The 22,742-nt window shown below is 53.5% G+C and overlaps 1 protein-coding gene across 2 annotated transcripts in view; it reads right to left on the bottom strand.

The window, feature by feature from the left end:
- Positions 1–22,226: 22,226 nt before the first annotated feature.
- The window catches only part of AACS (acetoacetyl-CoA synthetase), a 63,720-nt gene continuing 63,204 nt past the window's right edge, over positions 22,227–22,742 (bottom strand). The window contains exon 18 of one of the 2 annotated variants that reach the window (XM_042910232.1): positions 22,227–22,457. In XM_042910232.1, coding sequence (XP_042766166.1) covers positions 22,272–22,457 — 186 coding nt within the window. In that variant the 3' untranslated portion in view covers positions 22,227–22,271. The remainder of the gene's footprint in view (positions 22,458–22,742) is intronic. The other variant, XM_042910236.1, reaches the window with a different exon arrangement.

A 22,742-nucleotide genomic window follows, 5' to 3' on the forward strand; every position in this document is an offset into this window, starting at 1 on the left:
GGGAGGACGCCCAGGCGTCAGGCATACACGACCAGGCGAGGGACGGCTCTGGGGGCAGGGTCACAGCGACTGCGCCAGGGTGTAATGGAGGCAGGGACGGGGACTGGGTGGGTGGTCGGATTCCTCCAGCCTGGGAGACCGGCCTCACTGGGGGGGTCACAGTAGCTATTATCCCCCCGGGGGGCACCTCTCACCCCAACCCGGGCCGGGCCACGGGGGCTCAGCAATTGAATGAATCAGGCTGGGGTCACATGGGGGCTCCTGCAGTCGTCAGATGCCCGGACACTAGCCCTACACAGCTGGGGGCCGGTGGGGAGGCACCTGAGGTGGGAGTCCTCCCCCCCCCACCCCACCCCCCGGCCCCGGCTCCCGTGTACCAGCCACTGGCTCCCGTGTCTAGGTTTCCCATAAAAAAAAGTGGGTCAAACTGTTTAGAAACGTCAATAAGGCAGCAGTGGGGTGAGCAAACCGAGTCCCAGAGTCTTGGCTGAGAACCCGGCCCTGCCACCCCAGTTATGCCACCTGGGCCCGGTCATTTAGGCTCCACGGCCTCAGTGTCCCCATCTGACAAATGGAAGCCACCGCACCGTCCACTTGGGGTCCCGTATAAGGCGTATAAAGCCCCCGACCTATGAAGGGAGAGCTCATTTAAAGGGATCCACTGTCCACATGATCATTCTCATCATTATGGTCATTATTCTCACGTATCTGATTTTCCTCTGTGGGCCCAGAGCTCACATCTGAAGAACAGTCCTCCCCCTCCCAGCTGGCGAGGGGGGCCGGCGGGGGACAGGGCACCTGCTTCATTAGTACAGACAAGCTCATTAGCAGAGGCAGCGCTCAGCTCTTCTTAGATAAAAGAAGGAAGAAGGAGCCGGGGGCAGGTGACGAGTCTCTAGGCCAGGTTAATTGCGAGACAGAAAGGGAATTTCCCGTCGCAACTAACGGCTTCCTTTTCAAGGAACCCGAGTGCTGGCCAAACCCCTTTGGGCTCCCTGGCAAGGCCTGCGATCCAAACGTGGAGAACCAAATACCAGGATGGACAAGGGGTGGTCTCCTCGGGTCTGGGGTGGCCCTTGGGAAGGGCCCCTCTGCCCCCCCCATGATGGTTCCCCCGACTGGGAGCATGATCCCCACATGCTGTCAGCACGGCCTGAGATCCTCTGAGCCCAGATTGCGTCCTCTGTGTCTTCTCTTTCCCACTCACTCATTCGTGTTTGCTGAGCTGAGCACCTACTATGTGCCAGGCCTTGGGGATTGGGGAGGGAGATGGGGAAACAAAAAATGAATGGAATGCAGGTCCTGCCCGCCCCCAAAAGGAGGAAAAGGAGGAAATGCATACAGAGCTGATCTCTGGGGAGCTCACAGCAGGGAGACCTGGGGTGTTCTAGGCAAGGTACCCACGTGTTTGCCGACAGGTCTGGGGGGGGGGGTGGTCTGTGACCAAAGACAAGTCATTTTCTGGCCGGGATGCACGGGGAGGGGGTGAATAGGTCTGGTGAGTCCCTCACATCCTCAGAGAGGCCTTCCCAGACCAGACCAGCCATCTAAAACAGACCCCCTCCCGGGACGCCTGGCCGGCTCCATTGGAAGAGCAGGAGACTCTAGATCTCGGGGTCCTGAGTTCGAGCCCCATGTTGGGTGTAGAGGTTACTTTAAAACGTAAATTTAAAAAACTTCTAGAAGTAATTAAAAATTATTGAAAAATAAAATGGACCCCTCCCTAGCTCTCCATTCTGGTCGTATATCGTTCTAAGTACTGCTGTTACAAAGCTAAAGTAGACAGGCATAGTTCTGTTCCCCCCCCCCCCCCCCAGCGGATCGCTGCTAATGATGGCTGTGGGGAGGGATCTGTTTTTTGAGGGTGGCTTTGCCACACGGCTGTGTGACTTTGGACAAGCCCCTAAACCCCTCTGAGCTCCTTATGTGAGATGAGAATTCCAGCCCTCCCTCAACCTGTCCTGTGGTTGGGTAAGGACTCCGCATATTAACCAGACCCCAGAGTCTGTATTACAATGGGTGTATTTCCAGCATTATTCTGGGCAGGGAAAAGGACTTCCTGAAGGGGTCAGAGAAGGTAGGAGGGACCCGCAGCAGTGACCTAGAAGACCACTGCCCCCCCCCCCCCCAGCCCGGCAGAGCCCTCCTCTCAAGCCTACCCCACAGCCTCACTCAGCAAACCTAGAATCTCACCCCCAGTCTGCTGGCCTCATAGCCCGAGACAAGATCGTAAGAATTACGCAGCCAAACCCCCGCCCCCCCCCCCCCGCCGTGTGCAGATGGGGAAACTGAGGCCAATCCAATTAAAAGCGAGCCCAAGGCCCTCTGCTCCGAGCTAGCTTCCCCCAGGTCCCGCACCCCCTACCCGCCCGGCAGGTGCCCCCACGCGGGCCCTCTCGCGCGCTTCCCCGCCCCCATCTCTGCTCAACTCAGCCCACGCGCCCGCCCGGCCGCAAGCGTAGAGCGACACTGCCATCTCGTGGCTATGCTGGCACTGCGGGCCTGGCCCGAACCGCAGAAGGAAGGGGGATACGAGGGGCCCTGGGCAGAGGGATTTCCCCACCCCTGCCCCGGCTTTGGAACGCCACCCCCCCTTATCCTTGGCACCGCCAACGTTTCCAGCACACATGCAGCGACCCATCCATCGTCAGTTAAGATGTTCTTTGCCAAGACGGACTGTCCTTTTCCAATGCAAATACTCGTGTTTAGCTGGGATGGTCCGGGGAACACCCTCAAAGCCACCCTCCGGTTTCCACCACCTCGGGCCGTGTGGTGGGTGAGGAGGGCCTCTCAGAATAGCAGCTGGGCTCCCTTGAATAGGAAGTCAAGAAGGATACAATTGCTAGCACACCTGGATGTATGGACAAGTGATGGAAGGAAGGGGGTCCCTTTCCCGGGACCCCCCCAATGCAAGTACCTCGTATCTCTCCGTCCCATTTCCGTATTTTCTGCACAGCAGCTGTTACTACCTGGCATCATGCGTCCAGGAGGACGAACTTCATTAGTGCTGGTCTCCCCCACTGGAAGGTCAGCCCCTGTCTTGTTCACCAAATGGCTGGTGACAGAACAGGGCTGGGCGCAAGGGGAAAGTCCAGTAAATGGTGGTGAAATTGGTGAGCGAGTGAAAGGGCACACGATTAAGAGCTGAGCCCTCGGGAGGCGGCAGAAACCCCAAAAAGCCGGTGAAAATTGAGGGCAGAAGGGGCTTGAGTCCACTTTCCGATAGAGCCCCAATGGGTGGGGAGGCCCCAGGGAAGAGTGGCTTCCAGGGGTGGTTGGTCCCCACCCCCCAGCCGCCCTCCCCCACCCCCCAGCAGGGGATTTTGGAACAAGTTTTACCGCTCTGGGGCAGAACAAACATTTAACACACACCAGGCAGGCACTGCTCTAAGGGCTTTCCACGGTTCGGGTTTTTTAATTTATTTTTTATTTGCTTATATTTATTGCTGTAAAGTAAATGTTTTCTAATTTATAGCTGTGAAGTACACATAACATAAAACTGACCCTTTTGACCATTTCAAAATGAACAATTCCGTGGCATTTCGGACATTCATGGTGCCGTGCACCCATCACCCATATCCGGTTCCAGAACTTTCTCGTTGCCCCAAAGCGAAACCCTGTGCCCAGCTACTCCCCCGCTCCCCTCAGCCTCCGGCCAGCACGGAGCTACTTTCTGCCTTTATGGCTTTGCCGCTCCTGGACATCTCATCCAAGCGGGATCTTTTGCGCCCAGAGCAGGCCCATCCACGGTTGTGGTATGAATCAGTACCTCACTCCTCGTTTCTAACTGAAGAATGCTCCACTGTGTGGGTAGGACACATTTTTGTATCCATTCATCCGCTGTTGGGCGTTTGGGTTGTCGGCACCTTTTGCTACTGTGAACAGAGCTATAGGCTGAACACTTGTCTACAACGTTTTGTCACCTGTTTTCAGTCCAGGTTTGGGCTGAAACCCATTTTTAGTTCATTGGACCCTCACAACCATCTGCTCCATAAACCACAAAAGGCTGAGGAAACTGAGGCATGGAAAGCTGAAGCAATTTACCTGTGGGCACACTGCCGGCCAGCTAGGGGCACGATCAGATCTGACCCAGTCTGACTCTGGGGTCTGTTAGCCGCCCGGGGTGGGTGGGATGTGTCTTTCCCACCCACTGTTGCCTCAGCACAGCCCAAGACCCCCAGAACTGCCAGATGCAGCCTACTCTCCTTCCCAGCAAGCTCCCAACTGGCTTAAGTGGCAACCTCAAGCCTTTGGGCAGGGGGAGGAGTCCTGATAGGTGTCAGCCAATCACCTTCGGTCCTGGCAAGGGACCACGCTAGAGGAGGCCTGTGACCCAGTGCCGACCAATGCAATCCATGTAGAAGGTAGATGTGGGAAGCTTGCTTTCCTAGAACAGATGAGAGAGGCAAAGGGCCTGTTTTGCCCTCCACCCCTTCCTTCTTGCCATCTTAGGAAGTGAAGGTGTGATAGGAGGGCCCTGGCAGCCTCTTTTGGCCTTGAGGCACCACAGGACTACAGATGGCGGAACAGAAAGAGAGCTCCTGACAACATCTTTGAGCCACAGCGCCAGCCTCCAGTCCAGAGGCTCTGTTCACTGAGGTGATAAGCTGAATTGTTTAAACACAGCACCTCGGATATTAACTACCGGTAACCAAAAGCAGCCTAATGGATAGAAGTAGGTCTAGGAAAAGCCCTGAGTGGACCGTGATATGTATTTACCACTCAACAAAATATCTCAAGTCAACAGGTGGAAAATACAAACACATAAATATATATATAATTAAATATTAGAATATTATAAACATAAATATAAATTATATATAATATATAATATATAATATATTATATATAATATATTATATACAATATATTTATATATAAATATATTATATATTATATATTATGTATTATATATATAAATATATAATATATAATATATATATAAATATATATATAAAACACATTGGGTGTTAGACATCACCTAACAAAATAAAACCTTTTTTCAAAAAGCAACAGTCTTGTCCCTGCACCTTCATACGTGTAGTTCTTCAAGGTAGGTCCCTGAAGAACGGATCACCAAGTGAAAGCAGGTACAATTCAGGAATTTTCGCATCAAGGGCCTCTCGGAAAAGTTGTGCCAATTCAAATTCCTAGGAGTGCGTAGCGGTTCGCGCAAATCTTAACTTGAGGTCTATGAATTCAACCTCATCTGTTTTATTCATTTTTAATATACAATCTGGTTTATCCAATTAATAAAAGATTTCCCATTTGGGTTAGTCCATTATACACTATGAATTTGTAAATATCCAGGAGACTGTCACAATGAAATTTAGAAATTCAATGAAATCATCACTAGTTATAATCTTTCCATCACTTACTGTAATTGTTTGGTTTAGCCCTTCGGTAAACCAGGGGTGTGAGGGATGGTCTTGTGCCATTGTCAGCAAAACGGGGCGGCGGGGGGGGGGGGGCTTTTCCCATCTGCAGAGCTCTTTCTTCTGAGCACATCTGCCTTTACAGTTTTAAATGTTTTTTATTTATCTCACAAATTATATGTATCCTTTGGTCTTTGTTTAGGGGAGCTTCCTGTGGGAAAACGAGGGGGCATTCCAGATCATGCTGGGATTAGTGTGCATTAGTTTCTCCAGGACAGGGTGAGGCACCCAAACTGGAGTTGATCGCTTGTTAAATCACTGCATTTAGCTACAAAGGACCAAGAGATGTCTTCTTGTCTGGAACCACAGGGCTCAGAACAGTGTCATAGTTGATAATGACAAAAACCAAAGCCAAGAGGGATGACGGGTTTGCATGACCGCAGTGTTCGTGGCTTCAGGCTTGGCTGCTTCCAGGAACCCAATGTCCTCAGGACTCCGTGTCAGAAGAAGAACGGCAGGGGCGCCTGGGTGGCTCAGTCTCAGTCGGTTGAACTTGAACGTCCGACTTCGGCTCAGGTCATGATCTCGCAGTTCGTGGGTTTGAGCCCCACGTTGGGCTCTTTGCTGAGAGCCCGGAGCCTGCTTTGGAATCTGTGACTCCCCCTCCCTCTCTGTCCCCTCCCCCACTCATTCTCTCTCTCTCTCTCTCTCTCTCTCTCTCTCTCTCTCTCTCTGTCAAAAATAAACATTAAAAACATTTTTTTGAAGAATGTCAGAAAAAAAGTATTATTGGCCTCAGAGAGGTCATATGCCCATCCCTGAACCAATCACTGGGCTCAGGGAATGGGATAAGCTAACTGGCCAGGCTGGAGTCACGTGCCCAACCCCAGCTCGGGGAGAGCATCAGCCCTCCCCAAACCGCACAGCCTGAGAGCCGGGTACATGGGGAGTCAAGGGCAGACGTCCAGGGTAAGTGGGTTCAATGTTAAGAACAGACCCAGAAAGAACACTGCTCCACCGATGAGAGAGCGCCCTCCTCGCCCTTGGACGTTCCCAAAACACACTTCTTTTTTTTTTTTTTTTTTTTTAATGTTTTTTATTTTTGACAGAGAGAGACACAGAGCATGAGCGGGGGAGGGGCAGAGAGAGAGGGAGACACAGAATCCGGAGCAGGTTCCAGGCTCTGAGCTGTCCGCGCAGAGCCCAACGCGGGGCTCGAACCCACAGACCGTGAGCTCATGACCTGAGCCGAAGTCGGACGCTCAAGCTCAACCGACTGAGCCACCCAGGAGCCCCAAAACACACTTTCATTCAGCAGGCAGAAGACACAGATGATGCTTATGCCTTTAAGAATGTAAATTAGGGGCGCCTGGGTGGCTCAGTCGGACTTCGGCTCAGGTCACGAGCTTACGGTTCGTGGGTTCGAGCCCCGCGTCGGGCTCTGTGCCGACAGCTCGGAGCCTGGAGCCTGCTTGGGCTTCTGTGTCTCCCTCGCTCTCTGCCCCACCCCTGCTTGCATGCTCTCTCTCTCTCTCTCTCAAAAATAAAAACATTTTTAAAAAAGAATATAAATTAAAATTTTTCATGCAATCACGTTTCCTCAAGCACGTTTGCACTGAACAAATCCCTGCACTTTGGACCCTAGAGCCGGGGCACCCCAGTGTCTCACCGTCGACACCTCTAAGTCAGGGGGCAGAAGCCCAACGCGGAGCATCACCAATGAGTCGTCAGCATGTCCAGGCGCCGACATTATGCTCCCGCCTTAGACGAGGACACGCCGCGGCGTCAGCTCCGGTCCCCGGCTACGGGCGCCCCTGAACACCTGATCGACTGAATGTGAGCCTCTTTCTCTTACTGCTTAAGACCCTCCGGTGTGTGATGGGCCACTGAACCATGCCAGTAAAATCAGAGGGGGTGCTTTCACCCCCATTTCACAAATCAGGAGACTGAGGCTCAGGGGGTGAATCCGTGTGCTTGAAATCACGAAAAATGGCACCGCTGGGGTTGGAGGCAAGACTAACTGTCCCCAAAGCTCTCCAAGTTCTTCCTCGGGCCCCTCAGAGGGCCATTCCTGACGGAGAGATGCCGAGCTGCCTGCCAGCGGGAAACCGCGGCCTCTGTCACATCCTCCCCGGAGAGGCTGCTCCCAGGCGAGGGGCCCGGCTGGCACGGCCACACGGCTGTGGGGACAACCAGCTGCCCGGCTTCTCCCACCAGCGCCGGACTGGAACTGGGGGCTGAGACCCGGGCTCTCAGGACCAACAGATAGAGCCTCACGTACAGAAACCCCGTGTCTGGGAGGGCGGGGGCCCCAAAGCATTCGGATCCCTGCCATGAAAATTCATGTGCGGTCGAGATACCACAGTGCTGAGCTCCGCGGCAGCCCCCAGGCAGCCCGCACCTGTTCCGGGGGGCGGGGGGGGGGGGGCAGGGGGTGCCGCTGAGTTTATTAAATGCAGCGGTTAAAGGCCCCCTGGGTATCGCCTCCTTGGAACCACACCATCTACATTTCACCGCGATCATCTTGACATTTGCAAATTCATAACGTATAATGAGCTCACCTGAAGTGGAAATCTTTTATTAATTGTACCAAACAGAGAGTATATAATAACAGTGAATAAATACAACAAACCAGGCTGACTTTGTGTCCAAGAAACTTGGGCCGTGGAAGCAGGCTGCGCACTCGTGACCCTTGGGGCCCGAGGACCGGGCGGGCGGCTGAGGCCAGCGCCCACCCTCCTGCCCGGGTGGGTCCCCAGGCAGGGTGCACGAGTTCCCCACCAAGACAGAAGGCGCTTTTCGGCGGGATGCTGTGCTACCTGAATCCCTCAGGGGCGTCTCTCTGTGATTTACGGAACGAAGCTACGCTTCCGTCCCTAGACGTGGGTGCCCAGAGCGTGACACCGGCCACGGGCCCACCCTGAGGTCCACTGCCGCCCGCAGGTGCCCCATCGGCCCCCGGGGGCCTCCTCACGCCGTGTCAGGACCCCTCTGTCCCATTTGAAGCGAGGCTTGTTTCCAGGGCTCTTCTGGGGAGCTTGCGCACGCAGCTAAGAGAAGAAGCTATAAACACTAAGCAAAACCGCTTGAAGCTGTGCTGACAGCTCCTTGAAGAACGAAGGCCTTGGTTATGTAACGAGGCCGCCCGGGGAAGGAACGCTCGTGCCTGCTCAGGGTTTGCAAAAAAAGGAAAAACAGGTTAAAAAAAAAAAAAAAAAAAAGGTAAACCTGCCCTCCTCAAGCCTCACTCATTCGTTATTCTCTGGACGGATCTTTACTGAGCCCCTCGTATGCGCCAGGCGCCGCCATACGTTCCAGGGCTGGGCCAGAGAACCAGACCGAATTCTGGAAAGCTCGTGGAAAAGCGGACATTCTCGTGTGGGGAGAAAGATCGTAAACCGAGTAAGCAGGCAAAACCTATGGCGGGTCAGACGAAACTCGGTGCGAAGAAAAGTAAAACAAAAGTTGTTTGGTTTTTTTTGTAATGTGTTGTTTTGATTATTTTTTTAATGAAAAATGTTTAAAGTAAACTCTACCCCCAATGTGGGGCTCAAAGTCACGACCCTGAGATCAAGAGATGCGTGTTCTACTGACTGAGCTCTAACAAAGTATCTTTAAAGGTTTTTGTGGGGTTTTTTTAATGTTTATTTATTTTTGAGAGAGAGAGAGCATGAGCTAGGGAGGGGCAGAGAGAGAGGAAGACAGACAGACTCTGTGCCGTCAGCATAGAGCCCACTGCAGGACTTGAACTCCCAAATTGCGAGATCATGGCCTGAGCCAACATCAGATGCTTAACTGACTAAAGTCATCTAGGTGCCCCCGAAGAAAATATGTTTAGAGCGGAAGAAAAAAGAGTCAGAAAAGGCTCCCCTGAAAAGGCGCCATTTGAGCAAACACTTGAAGGGATGAGAGAATGAGCCACACCGGGGAGACACACAGTAAGAACAGCAAGTGCCAAGGCCCTGGGGTCGGATGGTGCCACAGGCAGAAAGGCATAAATGGAGACCCACGGCCCAGACTGGGAACTTCGCAGACTCCGTGGCCAGAAGACAAACTATGCAGCTGCCAGGAAGCAGATGTGCTGGGCTGGCGGGGCAGGGAGACAGCTTCCGGGGGAGGAGGGATGGGGGTGAGAGCTGGTTCATCTGGCCGGAGATTCCCACCCTGCACAGTCCCAGGCCTGTGACTGTGGTGGATTTTGTTCCTGGACAGGTTATGTTACGTGGTGCCCTTGACGTTAAGAAAGGCACACGGTGTTACGTGATCCCTTGGAAGAGGCTGGGCTCTTCCCAGAGTCAGATATTTGGAGCAAGAGCCGTTCTCCGTCGCCGGCTGTGAAGCTGGACGGCGCGGCCCCAGAAGGGATGTGGGTGGTCTCTAACCGCCACGAGCTGCTCCCAGGTAACGGTCAGCCAGGAAGGGGGATCGCAGGCCTGCCGCCGCTGGAACTGAACTTCACCACCACCGCTTAAGCTTGGAAGAGGCTCCGAGGTCCCGATGGGCACCCAGGCATATTGTGTCTGGTCCCTGACCTGCAGAGCTGCGAGTGAGGAAGTCATTTAAGCCCTGAGTCTGGCGTGATTTGTAATGCAGCAACAGGAGACCAAGGAACACTCATGAAGTGTTTTTGAGGACCTACCTACTATGTGCTGGAGACACGGCCGTGGACAAGACAGATCAGGTCCCTCCGCAAATGGGGCTTATATTCAAATTAGGGAAGTAGACGGCGAGCAAGGAAACAAACCGGATGATGTCGGGGGGCGGCAATGCTGATCCCTGAAAGATGGGGCCCTGGGACCCGGACCGCGGGCGAGGCTTCCAGCCAGTGGGGCCCGTGCCACAAACCAACCCCCACCAGGCAGAAGCCTCAGCCACGTGGCCGCTCCAAAGCCCTGTGGGATTGGCCCACCCCTCCACCCTCGTCTCCCGCCGCTCTCTTCCTCTCTCCTTGTGCCGAAGCCTCTGGCCCTCCTCTTCTGCCAACACACCACGCTTGTTCCCACCTCAGGGCCTTTGCACCTGCTACTTCCTTCATCACACGCCTGGCTTCTCATGTATCCAGTTTCTCCCGCAGGATCGCCTCCTCAGAGATCTCTGCCAACCACCCCCCCCAAGAAGCCCTCCCCACCTGCACGTCTATTTGCCCGCCATGTTTTATTGTCTTCTTCGCGGGTATCACTCTCAAAAATTATCTCCCTTATTAATTTACGCGTCGCCGGTCTCCCCCACCGGAACGTAAGCTCCAATACTGCAGACACCGTGCCTTTCGCTGCCATTTCCCAGAACCGAAAACAGCTCCCGGTACATAAGAGACGTTCAATAAATATCCACTGACTGAATGATTGGAAAATTCCTCTGATCAGTCAGAGGTTGTTTTTATTTCTTCCCAGAGATGGGGGGGGGGGGGGGGGGAGGAGGGTGGAAAGCAGTGAAGAAGGAATAATTCATAGAAAAATGAAAATCCTGAGCTATAGCGAGACATCCATTTGCATAATGACAAGCATCTGATTTTTAATATAATTCCACCTCCAAAGTAAAATGTGAGCTATTCAAATGGGGCCGGGCCCCAGGAAAGGGCTCAGCTAAACAGGGGGCAGCAGTCACAGGGGCGCAGATCAAAACCTCCCTGGAGGTTTCGGGGGCTGCTCTGCAACCCTCCGTTGCAGAACAATCTCCGTTTGTGCCCGACCTAACCCAACACTCATGACCAGCTTCCTTCTGCCTTGCCGCCTCACCGCCTAGAGACGGGAAGGCTGAACACTTATTTTCCCGGGCCTTCTTGAAGACCTACTTCTGTCCAGTGAGATGAATGGTCTGGAAATGGTCTGGGAGTGCCTCTGCCTACCAGAAAGGGAACAGGGGAGCCTAATCGGGCCCCAGCCCTTCTTCTGGCCTTAAACAGTGCTGTGATTGCTGGAGTTATGGCAGCCATCTTGTGGCTGTGAAGAGAAGACCAGGAGAATCACAGAGGCTTTTGGCCCTTCCTTGAGCAGCTTTATCATCACCCAAAGATGACCACTTCTGGAATACACGTTGCGGTGTGTGTGTGTGTGTGTGTGTGTATAGATATATTCTTTTTTTTTTAAAGTAAATCCTTCTTAAGCCACAAGAGTGAAGTTTCCTGGTAGCTCAACAGAACCGAACAAAGTTTTGTCTCTTGTCGAAGCAACTTCACGGCCACGACCTCATCTCATCGACTCAACACCCCTGAGAGACTGGATGGGCAGACTTCAGTTTCCCCACTTGTCAGATGAGAACTCTGAGACTCAGAGAGAGGTCAAGGGGCCTGCCGAGCCTCACACGGCTTTGTGGCGACAGCTGGAACTCAGGACTAAAACTGGACTTCCAGACTCCCAGTCCGACACACGGGAAGACAAGAACCCATGATATAAAATAGGATCCCTACAACAACAACAACAACAAGCACAAAACAAACCAAAGAACCCCAGCCATCATTACAAACCTCTGTTCTATGGCTTTAGATTATGTCTCTTAGATTAAGAGAAAACCGTTGGGATTCACGTACCAACCCAGGATCCGGTGGCCCAGGCTCAGAAACGAGCGGGGCCCCAGCGCGGAAAGCCAGCATCAGCTCTCAACCACCGCAGACGGTGTGAGCCCATCTGCCATACAGAGCAGCGGGACGTGCCTTGGTCTGCAGGGGTCTTTGACAGGGACAGATCGTCCCAGGGCCCCTGGGAATCAAGTAGATGGGAAGCCTGCCGGAGTAGAGCTTAGCACCTCAGTTCACAGCAAAGGAGAGGCAGCCCAAGGCATTCGCTGCAAGGACGAGGAAAAAGTCAGCGGCCCCGAGAGGGGCAGAGACAAGAAACCGGCGGCAGAGACAACAGCGGCCATGACCGCGCGGGGCCCACGAAGCCAACCCCACGCCCTGCATGTGGGGCCCAGGAGAGGCCCCTGTATCCACAGGGGGCTGGATGGTTCTGCGTACTTGTCTTACCCTCTGTGCCCCACCTAACAGACCATAGTCCCTGGGTCTACAATTTCAGGGCAGAACGTGACTTCCGTGAAAAGACATGCAAAAGTGTGAACTTTTCATGTTTTGTCTTCCTAAACCCCCGGCTCTATGGTTCTGGGATCATAAACACAGATGTCCACGGGGGCCAAGCTAAGTCACGTAAAGGAGTAAGATAGGGCAGGTGTGGGGCAGCAGGGAGTGGTGCAGACTGCAGCCAAATGGAAGAACACACACACTGTATACAGACATGCAGGTTTCTTTTCTTTTTTTTTAATGTTTTTCAACGTTTTATTTATTTTTGAGAGAGAGAGAGAGAGAGAGGGAAAGACAGAGCGCAAGCTGGGGAGGGGCAGAGAGAAAGGAAGACCCAGAATCTGAAGCAGGCTCCAGGCTCTGAGCTGTCAGCACAGAGCCTGACGCAGGACTCGAACTCACGGACCGCGAGATCATGACCCGAGCCTAAGTCAGATGCTTAAATGACGGAGCCACCCAGGCACCCCCAGGTTTCATTTTTTTTTTTTTAATTTTTTTTTTTTAACATTTATTTATTTTTGAGACAGAGAGAGACAGAGCATGAGCAGGGGAGGGTGAGAGAGAGAGGGAGACACAGAATCTGAAACGGGCTCCAGGCTCTGAGCTGTCAGCACAGAGCCCGACGCGGGGCTCGAACTCACATACCGCGAGATCGTGACCTGAGCCGAAGTCGGCAGCTTAACCGACTGAGCCACCCAGGCGCCCCCCAGGTTTCATTTTTAAGAAGCGGTCCTGGCGAACAGGCGGGTGCATCCCAGGACTGAACGAGATTTCGGGAAACCACAGGGGAATCGGGGCTCGGGTCAAAAGGAAATTTGAGTAGAAAGAGGAACGTGAATTATCGTGGTAGACGCCTGTCCTGTGAGTCCCCTGTCCGCATGTGGGGGATTCCCCGCTGGGTGCGTCCTCACGAAAAACAGCAGCTGCCTCACACCAATAAATGCTAATTGATCGTTTTATTTTATAAGTTTTATTAATCTAAGCAATCTCTACACCCAACGTGGGGCTCGAACTCACAACCCGGAGATCAAATCACGCATTCTGCCAACAGAGCCAGCCAGGTGCCCCGTGATCAGTTTAAAATAAGAATGGTGAGGGGCGCCTGGGTGGCTCAGTCGGTTGAGCGTCCGACTTCGGCTCAGGTCATGATCTCGCGGTCCGTGAGTTTGAGCCCCGTGTCGGGCTCTGTGCTGACAGGTGGGAGCCTGGAGCCTGCTTGGGATTCTGTGTCTCCCTCTCTCTCTGCTTCTCCTCCGCTCACACTCTGTCTCTGTCTGTCTCTCTCAAAAATAAACATTAAAGAACTTTTTTAAGTAAATAAACGAAGAATGGTGAGAGCTAAAACTCGGAATGCTTGAGCTCCTTCAACACGTTTCACATATGCTGTCATTTACACAGCCCTGCAGAGGTGGACACAGTTGTTTTAATGCAAGTGAGCAAACTGGGGCACACATGTTGCACAGACATGTGCCCAGCCGCACCGACACTGTCGCACAGACACTGCCCGGCCGAGCCGGGAGTCAAGGCCACGCGGTCTGGCTCCCGAGCCCGCGGGCTCAATCCCCCGCCTCCCCTCCGCCCCCCCCCCATGACAAGGGCGTGACAGTGCTGTGCACCTGGGCCGACCTGACGGCAGAGAGACAGGGAGACGCGACCCCGGGGACGGAGCCGTGTCCGCTGTCCAGGGATTCAGGGGCCGGCAGCCTCAGCAGGCTAATTCTGTGCCTGCTTCTCCGTCTGGACGTCCTCGATCTACCCGTTCAGGGAGCATCTTTTCTGCCACTTCCCAACAGCACCGTAATCACCCCCGGTATCGTTTCCGTAAGGCCCTTTTCGGCCTGAGGCCACGACTCAGTCTCTGTGCACGTCCGGGTGTCTTGGCGGACACAGCTCCGTCCGAGGCACCGCTGCATCTGTGACCAGAGCCCTCCGGCCGCTGTGCTGACAATAAGCTAGCTCCCTTGTGACTTGATCCCTAAGATCCAGGGGGTCTGGTCTTCGCAACCCGCCAGCCCTGGATTCAGATAACCCTGGCTTTCTAAAGTCTGAGGCCTTACCGTCCTGGTGACGGCGGCCAGGACCGCAGCAGGCAGTACGGTCTGACCAGGGATCTCGATCTGATCCAGACGCAGGTTTTACTGCCTTTCATCATTATTAGGCATTAGCTCTGTGTCATTAGCACACTGGGCCATCAACTTAAACCCGTCCGGCCATCTGGACAAGGCTCTTGCTAACAGCACGGAGCCCAGATGGACGCTGTTAGGAGAGCTGTGAGCGGAGACCAGCTAAGAGGAAGAGAGAGAAAGACACAAAGACGGAGCGACAGAGACAGAATGAGATCCGCGTGCCATATGCCCATTTCCCAGATGTGGACACTGAGTCCCACGGGACAAGCTGGCTAAGGGCCGGGCCCTCTGAACTCACGGCCTTCCAAGGCCGGTCTGCTATCTGAGCCTGACCAGAAGCGTTTCCCCTTCCCTTCCGTGCAGAGGGCCCAGGCTTTCCTCTGGGGAGCTACATTCTCTCCTGGAGTCAAGCTGCAGACCCACAAGGGGCCACATGACCCGAGCGTGGCCAATCCTCCACAGGGAGGGCTCCCGCAATATCAAGCCCTGGGAGTCAGGCCCGCGGACTTTGCTGGAACTCTTGGGAAAGGCCCTGCGAAGACCAGCTTCCTAGATAACAAGGATGCACGTTGGGCGACCGGGGAATCGGGCGCTGACATGAAATCAGGCGTTTCCACATGACTTGATGGAAAGCAAGAGATTGACTGGGGGGCCCCTGCGGAAGGTACGGGGGGAGAGGCGGAGCTGGGCGGGGCTTCGAGCCCCCCATGTGGATATGACTGCACAAGACACCTGCACAGGTGCTGAGCAGAGGTGCCCACACCCCGACCACCCTCCCCTCTGCTGCCTCATCCTGGTCCAAGTCCCGGTCGCTGGCGGAGTGCAGCTCAGAGGCACAGGGAGACCCCACAGGCTGCCCACTGACCTGTCGCTTGCCACGGAAGGTCTCCTCGCAGGGAGACACAGCAGTGGCCCCGGGGCAGGGCACACGGAACATCGGTGGCCTCTTGCTACCTGGCAAGGACAGTGGCCTGACGGTGACTGGACACAGAGGGCGGCAGCACCCTTGGTGGGACAGAGGAGATGCACCCAGGACCTGGTCTGAGGTCCTGGATACAGCCATGCTTGAAATCCATACCCAGACTTCTTGGTGGCATTAGCCAATAGAGCATCCCTTGTTTGTGTGTTTGTTTGTTTGTCTGTTTGTTTGTTTTGAGAGTGCATGAGCAGAGGAGGGGCAGGGACAGAGAGAATCCCAAGCAGGCTCTGCACTGCCAGCACAGAGCCCAACGCAGGGCTGGATCTCAGGAACCATGAGATCCTGACCCACCTGATCCGAAACCAAGGGTCGGATACTTAACCGCTTAGCCGACTGAGCCGCCCAGGCTCCCCAGATCTTCCCTTTTCTAAAGCCAGATGGGTTGGGTGTTTTCACTTGCTCTCCAAAGAATCTAAAGTTCTTGGTCAAGCCAGCTCCTTTAAGTTTGATAAGTGAATATTTTAGTTAATGGAATCCTGTGGAAACTTTCACAGATCAAAGTGAGCAGGGGACAGAGCCTACAGACACAGCCCGGTCCATCCCCTCAGCCACAGCCGCTGGGTCAAGGGCAGCTACGGGAGACAGCGTGTGACTCGTTCTAGGACACACTGTAGAAGGCTGCATTCATATTCCTACCTCTAAAATACATTCAGACATTAACAATTACGCGGCTAAAATTCAGTGTCGCTTTTTTTCTCGCTGATGGTCTCCCATCGGAGAAAGTGGGTAACCAACATTTTTCCAAGTATACGATTTTTTCTGAGACTCAATAACCAATAGAAAGTCGTAGTCAAGACTGCAGACCCTGGAGCTGGAGGCACTTTCCGGCTGTGTGACCTCGGGCAAGCGGCCCAGACTCTGTGCCTCGATTTCACCATCTGTGTAATGGGGAAATGACAGCACTCACCCTCAGGCACCTGACAGGAAGATTCAACGAATTCTTGAATATAGACGTGCCTAAAACAGTGACTGCCACGTAATGTCATATAAAGCTCGTCATCGATGATATAATCATCATCGATAACATAATATAATAGAACGTGCTCTGGAACATTTTGAGCACCGTCCCTATACATCGCCGTTTTTCCAAACCTGACCTTTGTACAAAAGAAAAGGCTGCTCCCACCCCTGACAGCTTGGACGAAGCTGATGAGCGGACAGACGGCCAGCCATCACCTTCCGTCAGTCTGTCTTCCTCTGGGAGAAAACACACAGGCAAAAACAACGCTCTATAACCCAATTTGAGTGCCTCGTTACAATTATATAATGCTAATTGCCGGCTTTGTGTTCCATTTGGCAACTTGTTAAAGTAATTGAACAAAATATAACTAATGAACAATTATAATGAAGTTCATAATTAGGTCCTTGAAACACTTGATATGGAAAATAGTTCAGATGCTTTTTAAAAAAAAAAAACTGTACTCAAGTGAGGTGAGGCAGATTGAGAAATCGGGGAAGCTGTGAATGGTTTCTCTGGTTCTCGAAATGAATCAAGTCCCCCCCCCCACTCCCCCAAATCACTACTCAGTACCAGCCCTTAGAGCTGAGATGCTAATTTCAGTGAGAGAGTGGATGTGAGCGCCTCACCCAAAGTGTGGCCCATAGTAGGTGTGCAAGAAATATTAGCTCCCTCCCTCCCATGGGGTCTTGCCCAGGAGACTGCCACACAGTAGGTCCTCAGAAGTGTAGCTAAGAGGAGAGAACGTAACTCTGCGTCTCCTGAGGACCTCCTTCCTCCCCGTCAACTCAAGATCCGCAATGACTGCGGGGGGGGGGGGGGGGGGGGGGGGGGGGCCAGTTCACAAAGTCAGACGTGCAAGACCGTGGTCATGTCACGCACTGGCCACCCCCACCCCCCACACCCATTCCCACTCTCGAGGTGGAAAGCCTACCGCTACAACAGCACGTTCATAGCGGGGCCCCCTGGCAGACCCGGCCTCACACTGGGCCAAAGCTAACGCTGCCAGAAATGGGACCAGTCCACAGCACGCGGCCCCAGATACGACGCGGCAAGAAGCGTCCAGCATCACCTCCATGCGGTCCTGCTGCAAGCTCCCGACCGAATCACACCAGGCAGCTCCATCCAAGGGGCCCCGCGGCAAAGCGGCCGGCCTGTCCTCTTCAACAGACGAGTGTCGCGGAAGGCAAAGGAAGTTTCGGGCAGTGTGTGCGATTAACAGAGGCTCAGGAGGCATGACAACTGCGTGTAAGGTGTGATACGGGGTTTTGTTCTGCCGTGAAGGACATTACGGGGACAACGGGTGAAATCTGCAAAAAGGTCGACAGATTGGATCATCGCATTGTTTCTATGTTAATTCCCCGATTTTGATCATTGCGCCACGGTTACGTAAGAGAATGCCTTTGTTTTTCGGAAACACACAATGGAGTATTTAGGGATAAAGGGACATTATGTCTGCAACTGACTCACGCAATTCAGAAGAAATAGGTGTGTGTGTGTGTGTGTGCGCGCGCGCCCATGTGAGGGGAGAGAAAAAAGAGAGAATAAAGCAAATGCCAACATTTGGAGAATGTGAGTCAAGGATATGGGTATTTTTTTTGTGCAATGCTTGCAACTTTTCTTCTAGTGAGATTATGTCAAAGCAAAAAATGAGGGGAGAAAAGAAGGATTGCAGTACCTGCTTCCCAGCCTCCTTCGTAGCTAGGGGTGGCCCTGAGAAATGGCCCTGGCCGATCAATTAGAGGGGAAGGCTGCTGGGGAACTTTCTGGGGAAAACATTCCCACAGGGAGGGCCACGAACATTCTTCTTGCTGCACTGGCCGCCCCACAGCCCCGCATCCTGCCATTGACACAGATGTGTGAGGACGTGATGCCGACGCCGTGGCAGCCACCTTGTGACCGCGAGGAGAAGGCCAAGTAACTCGCAAAGACGGTGCCCAGAGAGCCTCATAGTGATCCCGGCTTAGGAGGTTACAGGAGATCATTAAATGCCTGTGCTCGTTAAATCCCTACTCTCTGGGCATTCTGTTCCTTGCTGCCGAAGCATCCCAGCCCTCCTACCGCTCACTACCCACCCAGGCCGTCCCTCAGGAAACCAGAGCCCCTCTGCTTTTAGAACCAATAAGGAATCTGGGGAACCAATAAGGAATCTGCTGCCAGAGGACTCACCCGGGGAGCCAGGCTCCCCTCACCCCATACCCAGCAATGTCTTCTCTCTCGGCTTCTCCTCCAGTCCAGAGAATGTTCTGGTCTGCTGGGGGTGGGGCAGGAAAACCCTGCTCCTCATCATGCTTTTTTCCCTATTTTTTGTCTGTCTTCCTGTACACCCAGCTCTAGACTTCAAAAAGTAAAAGCTACAGGGGCACCTGGGTGACTCAGTCGGTTGGGCGTCCGACTTCAGCTCAGGTCATGATCTCGCAGTCTGTGAGTTCGAGCCCCGCATCGGGCTCTGCACTGACAGCTCAGAGCCTGGAGCCTGCTTCGGATTCTGTCTCCCTCTCTCTGCCCCTCCCCTGCTCACACTCTGTGTCTGTCTCTCAAAAATAAAAAAAGATTTTAAAAAAACATAAAAAGTAAAAGCTATAAAAAATAAATAAAAATTAAAAAAGTAAAAGCTATAAAAAATTTAAATAATAAAAAATTTTTAAGTAAAAGTTATAAAATAACTCTTCTCTCTGCCCCCCGCCCCCCAAGCTCCCTTTCCCTTTCTGTCTCTCTCCTTCTTCATTCACGGCTCTGGTTCACACAGACCCCAGCTGCCGGGGCGGGGGGGGCGGGGGGGGCGGGCAGGAAAGGGTCAAGGAAAGAGTGAAATAAATGAAGAAAAAGATCACTTCATCTGGCAAATATTAATGCCTCCACCCAACGACCTTTCACCAAGCACTGAGGTCCTCTCCACTCTGTCCCTCCCCCTCGGAGGCCTCCTCCCCTTCCTCCCCTACTAGGCTCTGCCTGTCCCCATCGTGCGGCACACGGTCCCGGGCCCCAGGTTTGTCAGCTTCCGGCCCTCGAAAGGCCTCCCCTCCTCCGCCTGTGGGAGGCCCAACCCTCGTTCAAGTTCAAGTCCCACAGGGGGCCCCTCTACCAGCCAGGGCAGACTTTTCCGCTGCGGGAACAGTCAAGCCCACCTGTCGGTGTTTATTTCACTCCGCAGGCCCGCTGCAAGCTGGAGGGCAGAGGCTCTGTCCATCATAACCACCCAGGACCCGCCCCGCTGACTGACGGGCCAGCCGCCAGGTGAGGGGGGGGCTGGGGGGGGGGCCTGGGGGGCGGGCCCTACAGCAGCAAACCGCCCTGGACGTGACCTACTGGCCTTTACAGACGGCACAGCCTCAACCTGGATCGCTCCGTCCTTTTTCTTGAGGGCTTTCTACGCCTGGGTTTTGCCCTTTTTCCAGATCATAAATTTTTCACAGCAAGTCTTCCTTAAAACATCAACGCCTGCGGGCGCCTGGGTAGCTCAGTCAGTTAAGTGTCTTGATTTTGGCTCAGGTCCCAGGGTCATGGGATCGAGCCCCACATCGGGGTCCACACTGGGCCTCAAGCCTGCTTGGGATTCTCTCTCTCTCTCTCTCTCTCTCTCTCTCTCTCTCTTCCTCGGCCCCTCTCCCCTGCTCGTGCTCTCTACGAAAATAAAAACATCAATGCGTTTTCTGCAGACCGTGAAAAGCAGAATCTCTAGGAGTAGGACCTGGGAATCAGGTTTTTTTTTTTAAGTTTTATTTATGTATTTATTTTGAGAGAGACAGGGGGGCAGAGGACCCAAGGCGGGCTCTGTGCTGAGAGAGCAGGGAGCCCAATGTGAGACTCAAACTCACTAACAGCGAGACGGTGACCTGAGCCGAAGTCAGAGGCTTAACTGACCGAGCCCCCCAGGCGCCCCTCCAGCATCCAGATCTCAGTTATATCTTACTGTGGGAAAATACACGTAACGCAGAGTTTTCCACCTCAACCCCGTACAAGCGCACAGTTCGCTGGCACCGCGGCCGCGCTGCCATGCGGCCATCGCCACCGTCCGCCTGCAGAACTTCTCATCCTCCCCAACAGAGTCTCATGTTAACACTCACTCCCCCTGCCCTTTCCTCCAGCCCCCAGTGAGCTCTGTTCTGCTTTGTCCCCTGAACTCGCGTGTCTCCTGCGAGCGGCATCCTACGACGTCTGGCCTCTCTCACTTAGCGGGTTTTCAACGTGCGTCCACGCTGTAGCGTGGGTCAGTTTCACTTCCTTTTACGGCTGAATCGTACTCCAGTGTGTGGACGGACCACAACCTGCTCTTCCCGGCATCTGCCGATGGCCACGCGGGCTGTTTCCCCCTCGCGGCTGCTCTGAGTGGTACTACTCTGAACGCGTGTGCAAATGTCTGTGTAAGTTCCCGATTTCAAGTCTTTTGGAAAATATAGCTAGGACTGGACTCACCGGGTCACACGGTACACCTACAGTTACCTTTTTTTTTTCTTAATGTTCATTTATTTTTGAGACACAGAGAGAGACAGAGCATGAGCGGGGAAGGGGCAGAGACAGAGGGAGACCCAGAATCCGAAGCGGGCTCCAGGCCCCGGGGCCGTCAGCCCAGAGCCCGACGCAGGGCTCGAACCCATGAACCATGAGATCATGACCTGAGCCGAAGCCAGACGCTCAACTGATGAACCCCCCAGGCGCTTACCTTTTTGAGGACCCGCCAAACTATTTCGACGGCAGCCACACATGTCATATCCCCACCAGCAAGGCAAAAGGCTTGATTTCCCCACATCCTCACCAAAGCTCAACTTTTGGGACACATGTATCAGCTCAAGCAACCACCCCATGGATCAAAATATGGAACACTTCCTGCACCCCGAAGGCATCTTTATGGGCATGGGTATTGTGTAAAAGCTCCCCAGCATCCAGGGTCAGGGACTGTGCCCTAAACTTTTTGTGGTTCTCTCTCTGGAAAGGCTGGCTGACTCCCAACTTAAAAATAAACCTCAGGTCTGAAGAGGCAATATTAAAAATGACACTGTCACTTTGACGGAGTGGCTGATGATGCCACGGCGGGCACGAGCCCATCGATCACCGGCCACCGCCTTCTGTTTGGGGAGCAGAGGAAGACCCCAGGACGTGAGGCGGGGGATGTGGGATGGGAAGGGTCAGAGTGGCCGCCTGGCCTTTCCCCAAACTGTGGACATCTCAGCCCGCACCTGCCAGGCCTCTCCCCAAACTGTGGACGTGAAATCCAGCAGCCAGGAGGTAGGGCTGACCTCCCCGAATTCAATTTGCAAGGTCAACCATGCAAGAACCCAGGCCTAATAGAATTGTCACATCTGTGTCTCAGCCATTTACAACGTGCTCTTGCCGGGTCTGAACATGAAAGCAATTATGTGATACACACTTTGGCAAGAACCTGAGGTTCCCATCAGGGGGAGAGAGACACTGCCTACTCCAGGTATTTAAAAAAACAAAACCAAAAAAAAAAAAAAAAAAAAAAAAAAGAAAGAAAAGAAGGGAAACCGCAAAAACACATTCATTATGAAAATTTGAAAATTTCCACTTCCCTAGAAATCACATATGAAGACCTAGGAATCCAATCCTTTTGAAAGCTCCATTGTCTTAAGAGTATAAATAGCATCCTCTTAAAAACCCACAATTTCAATCAAGCTGGAATAATGGGAAATACCATTCATGGAACGCTTTCTTTTAAAATTTCATGACACTTGAATTCATTCCCCTCCAAATCTAATTAGAGGCTCCAACGTATGAGAGGGTTTTTGACGGCATCCAAGTGACTTGGAAACCATACACGGCAATTGATCTTTTTCACTGGGGCGTCATTTTTTTTTTTTAATCAACCTAGACATTCAAGAACCACCCCAAAACGGGACCACACAATGAGGCTTATCAAAACGGGGATCGTCTCCGTCCTTCTGGGAGCGACGCCTGACAGGTTCGGCAGGTCAAGGCCGGCATCTGGAACCCACGCATCTGTGCCCCCTCGTGGCCAGTTCCTCGAACCTGGCGCCTCAGTCCGCATCTGCGAAATGGGGATAACGATGGCGTGTCTGTCCTAGGCTTGTCGTCAGGACGAGCCTCAGCACGACGTCTGGCACGCTGCGAGTGCCACGGCCACGTTGGCTGTCATTCGCTCCGGCCAGCCTCGGGCCCGGACGACTGGCGCCAGCCCCTGCGGCCTGCGGTCCTGAGCCTGCCCACGGTAGAAGGACGGTCCGGCAGGCCCCCCAGTGGCAGCCACGAGCCCCGGCTCCCAGGACAGCCCCCGCTGACACAAACGAGCTTGCCGCCTTCAGCAAGTGGCACC

Source organism: Panthera leo, chromosome D3 (assembly GCF_018350215.1).
Source record: "Panthera leo isolate Ple1 chromosome D3, P.leo_Ple1_pat1.1, whole genome shotgun sequence".
Classification (NCBI taxonomy): domain Eukaryota; kingdom Metazoa; phylum Chordata; class Mammalia; order Carnivora; family Felidae; genus Panthera; species Panthera leo.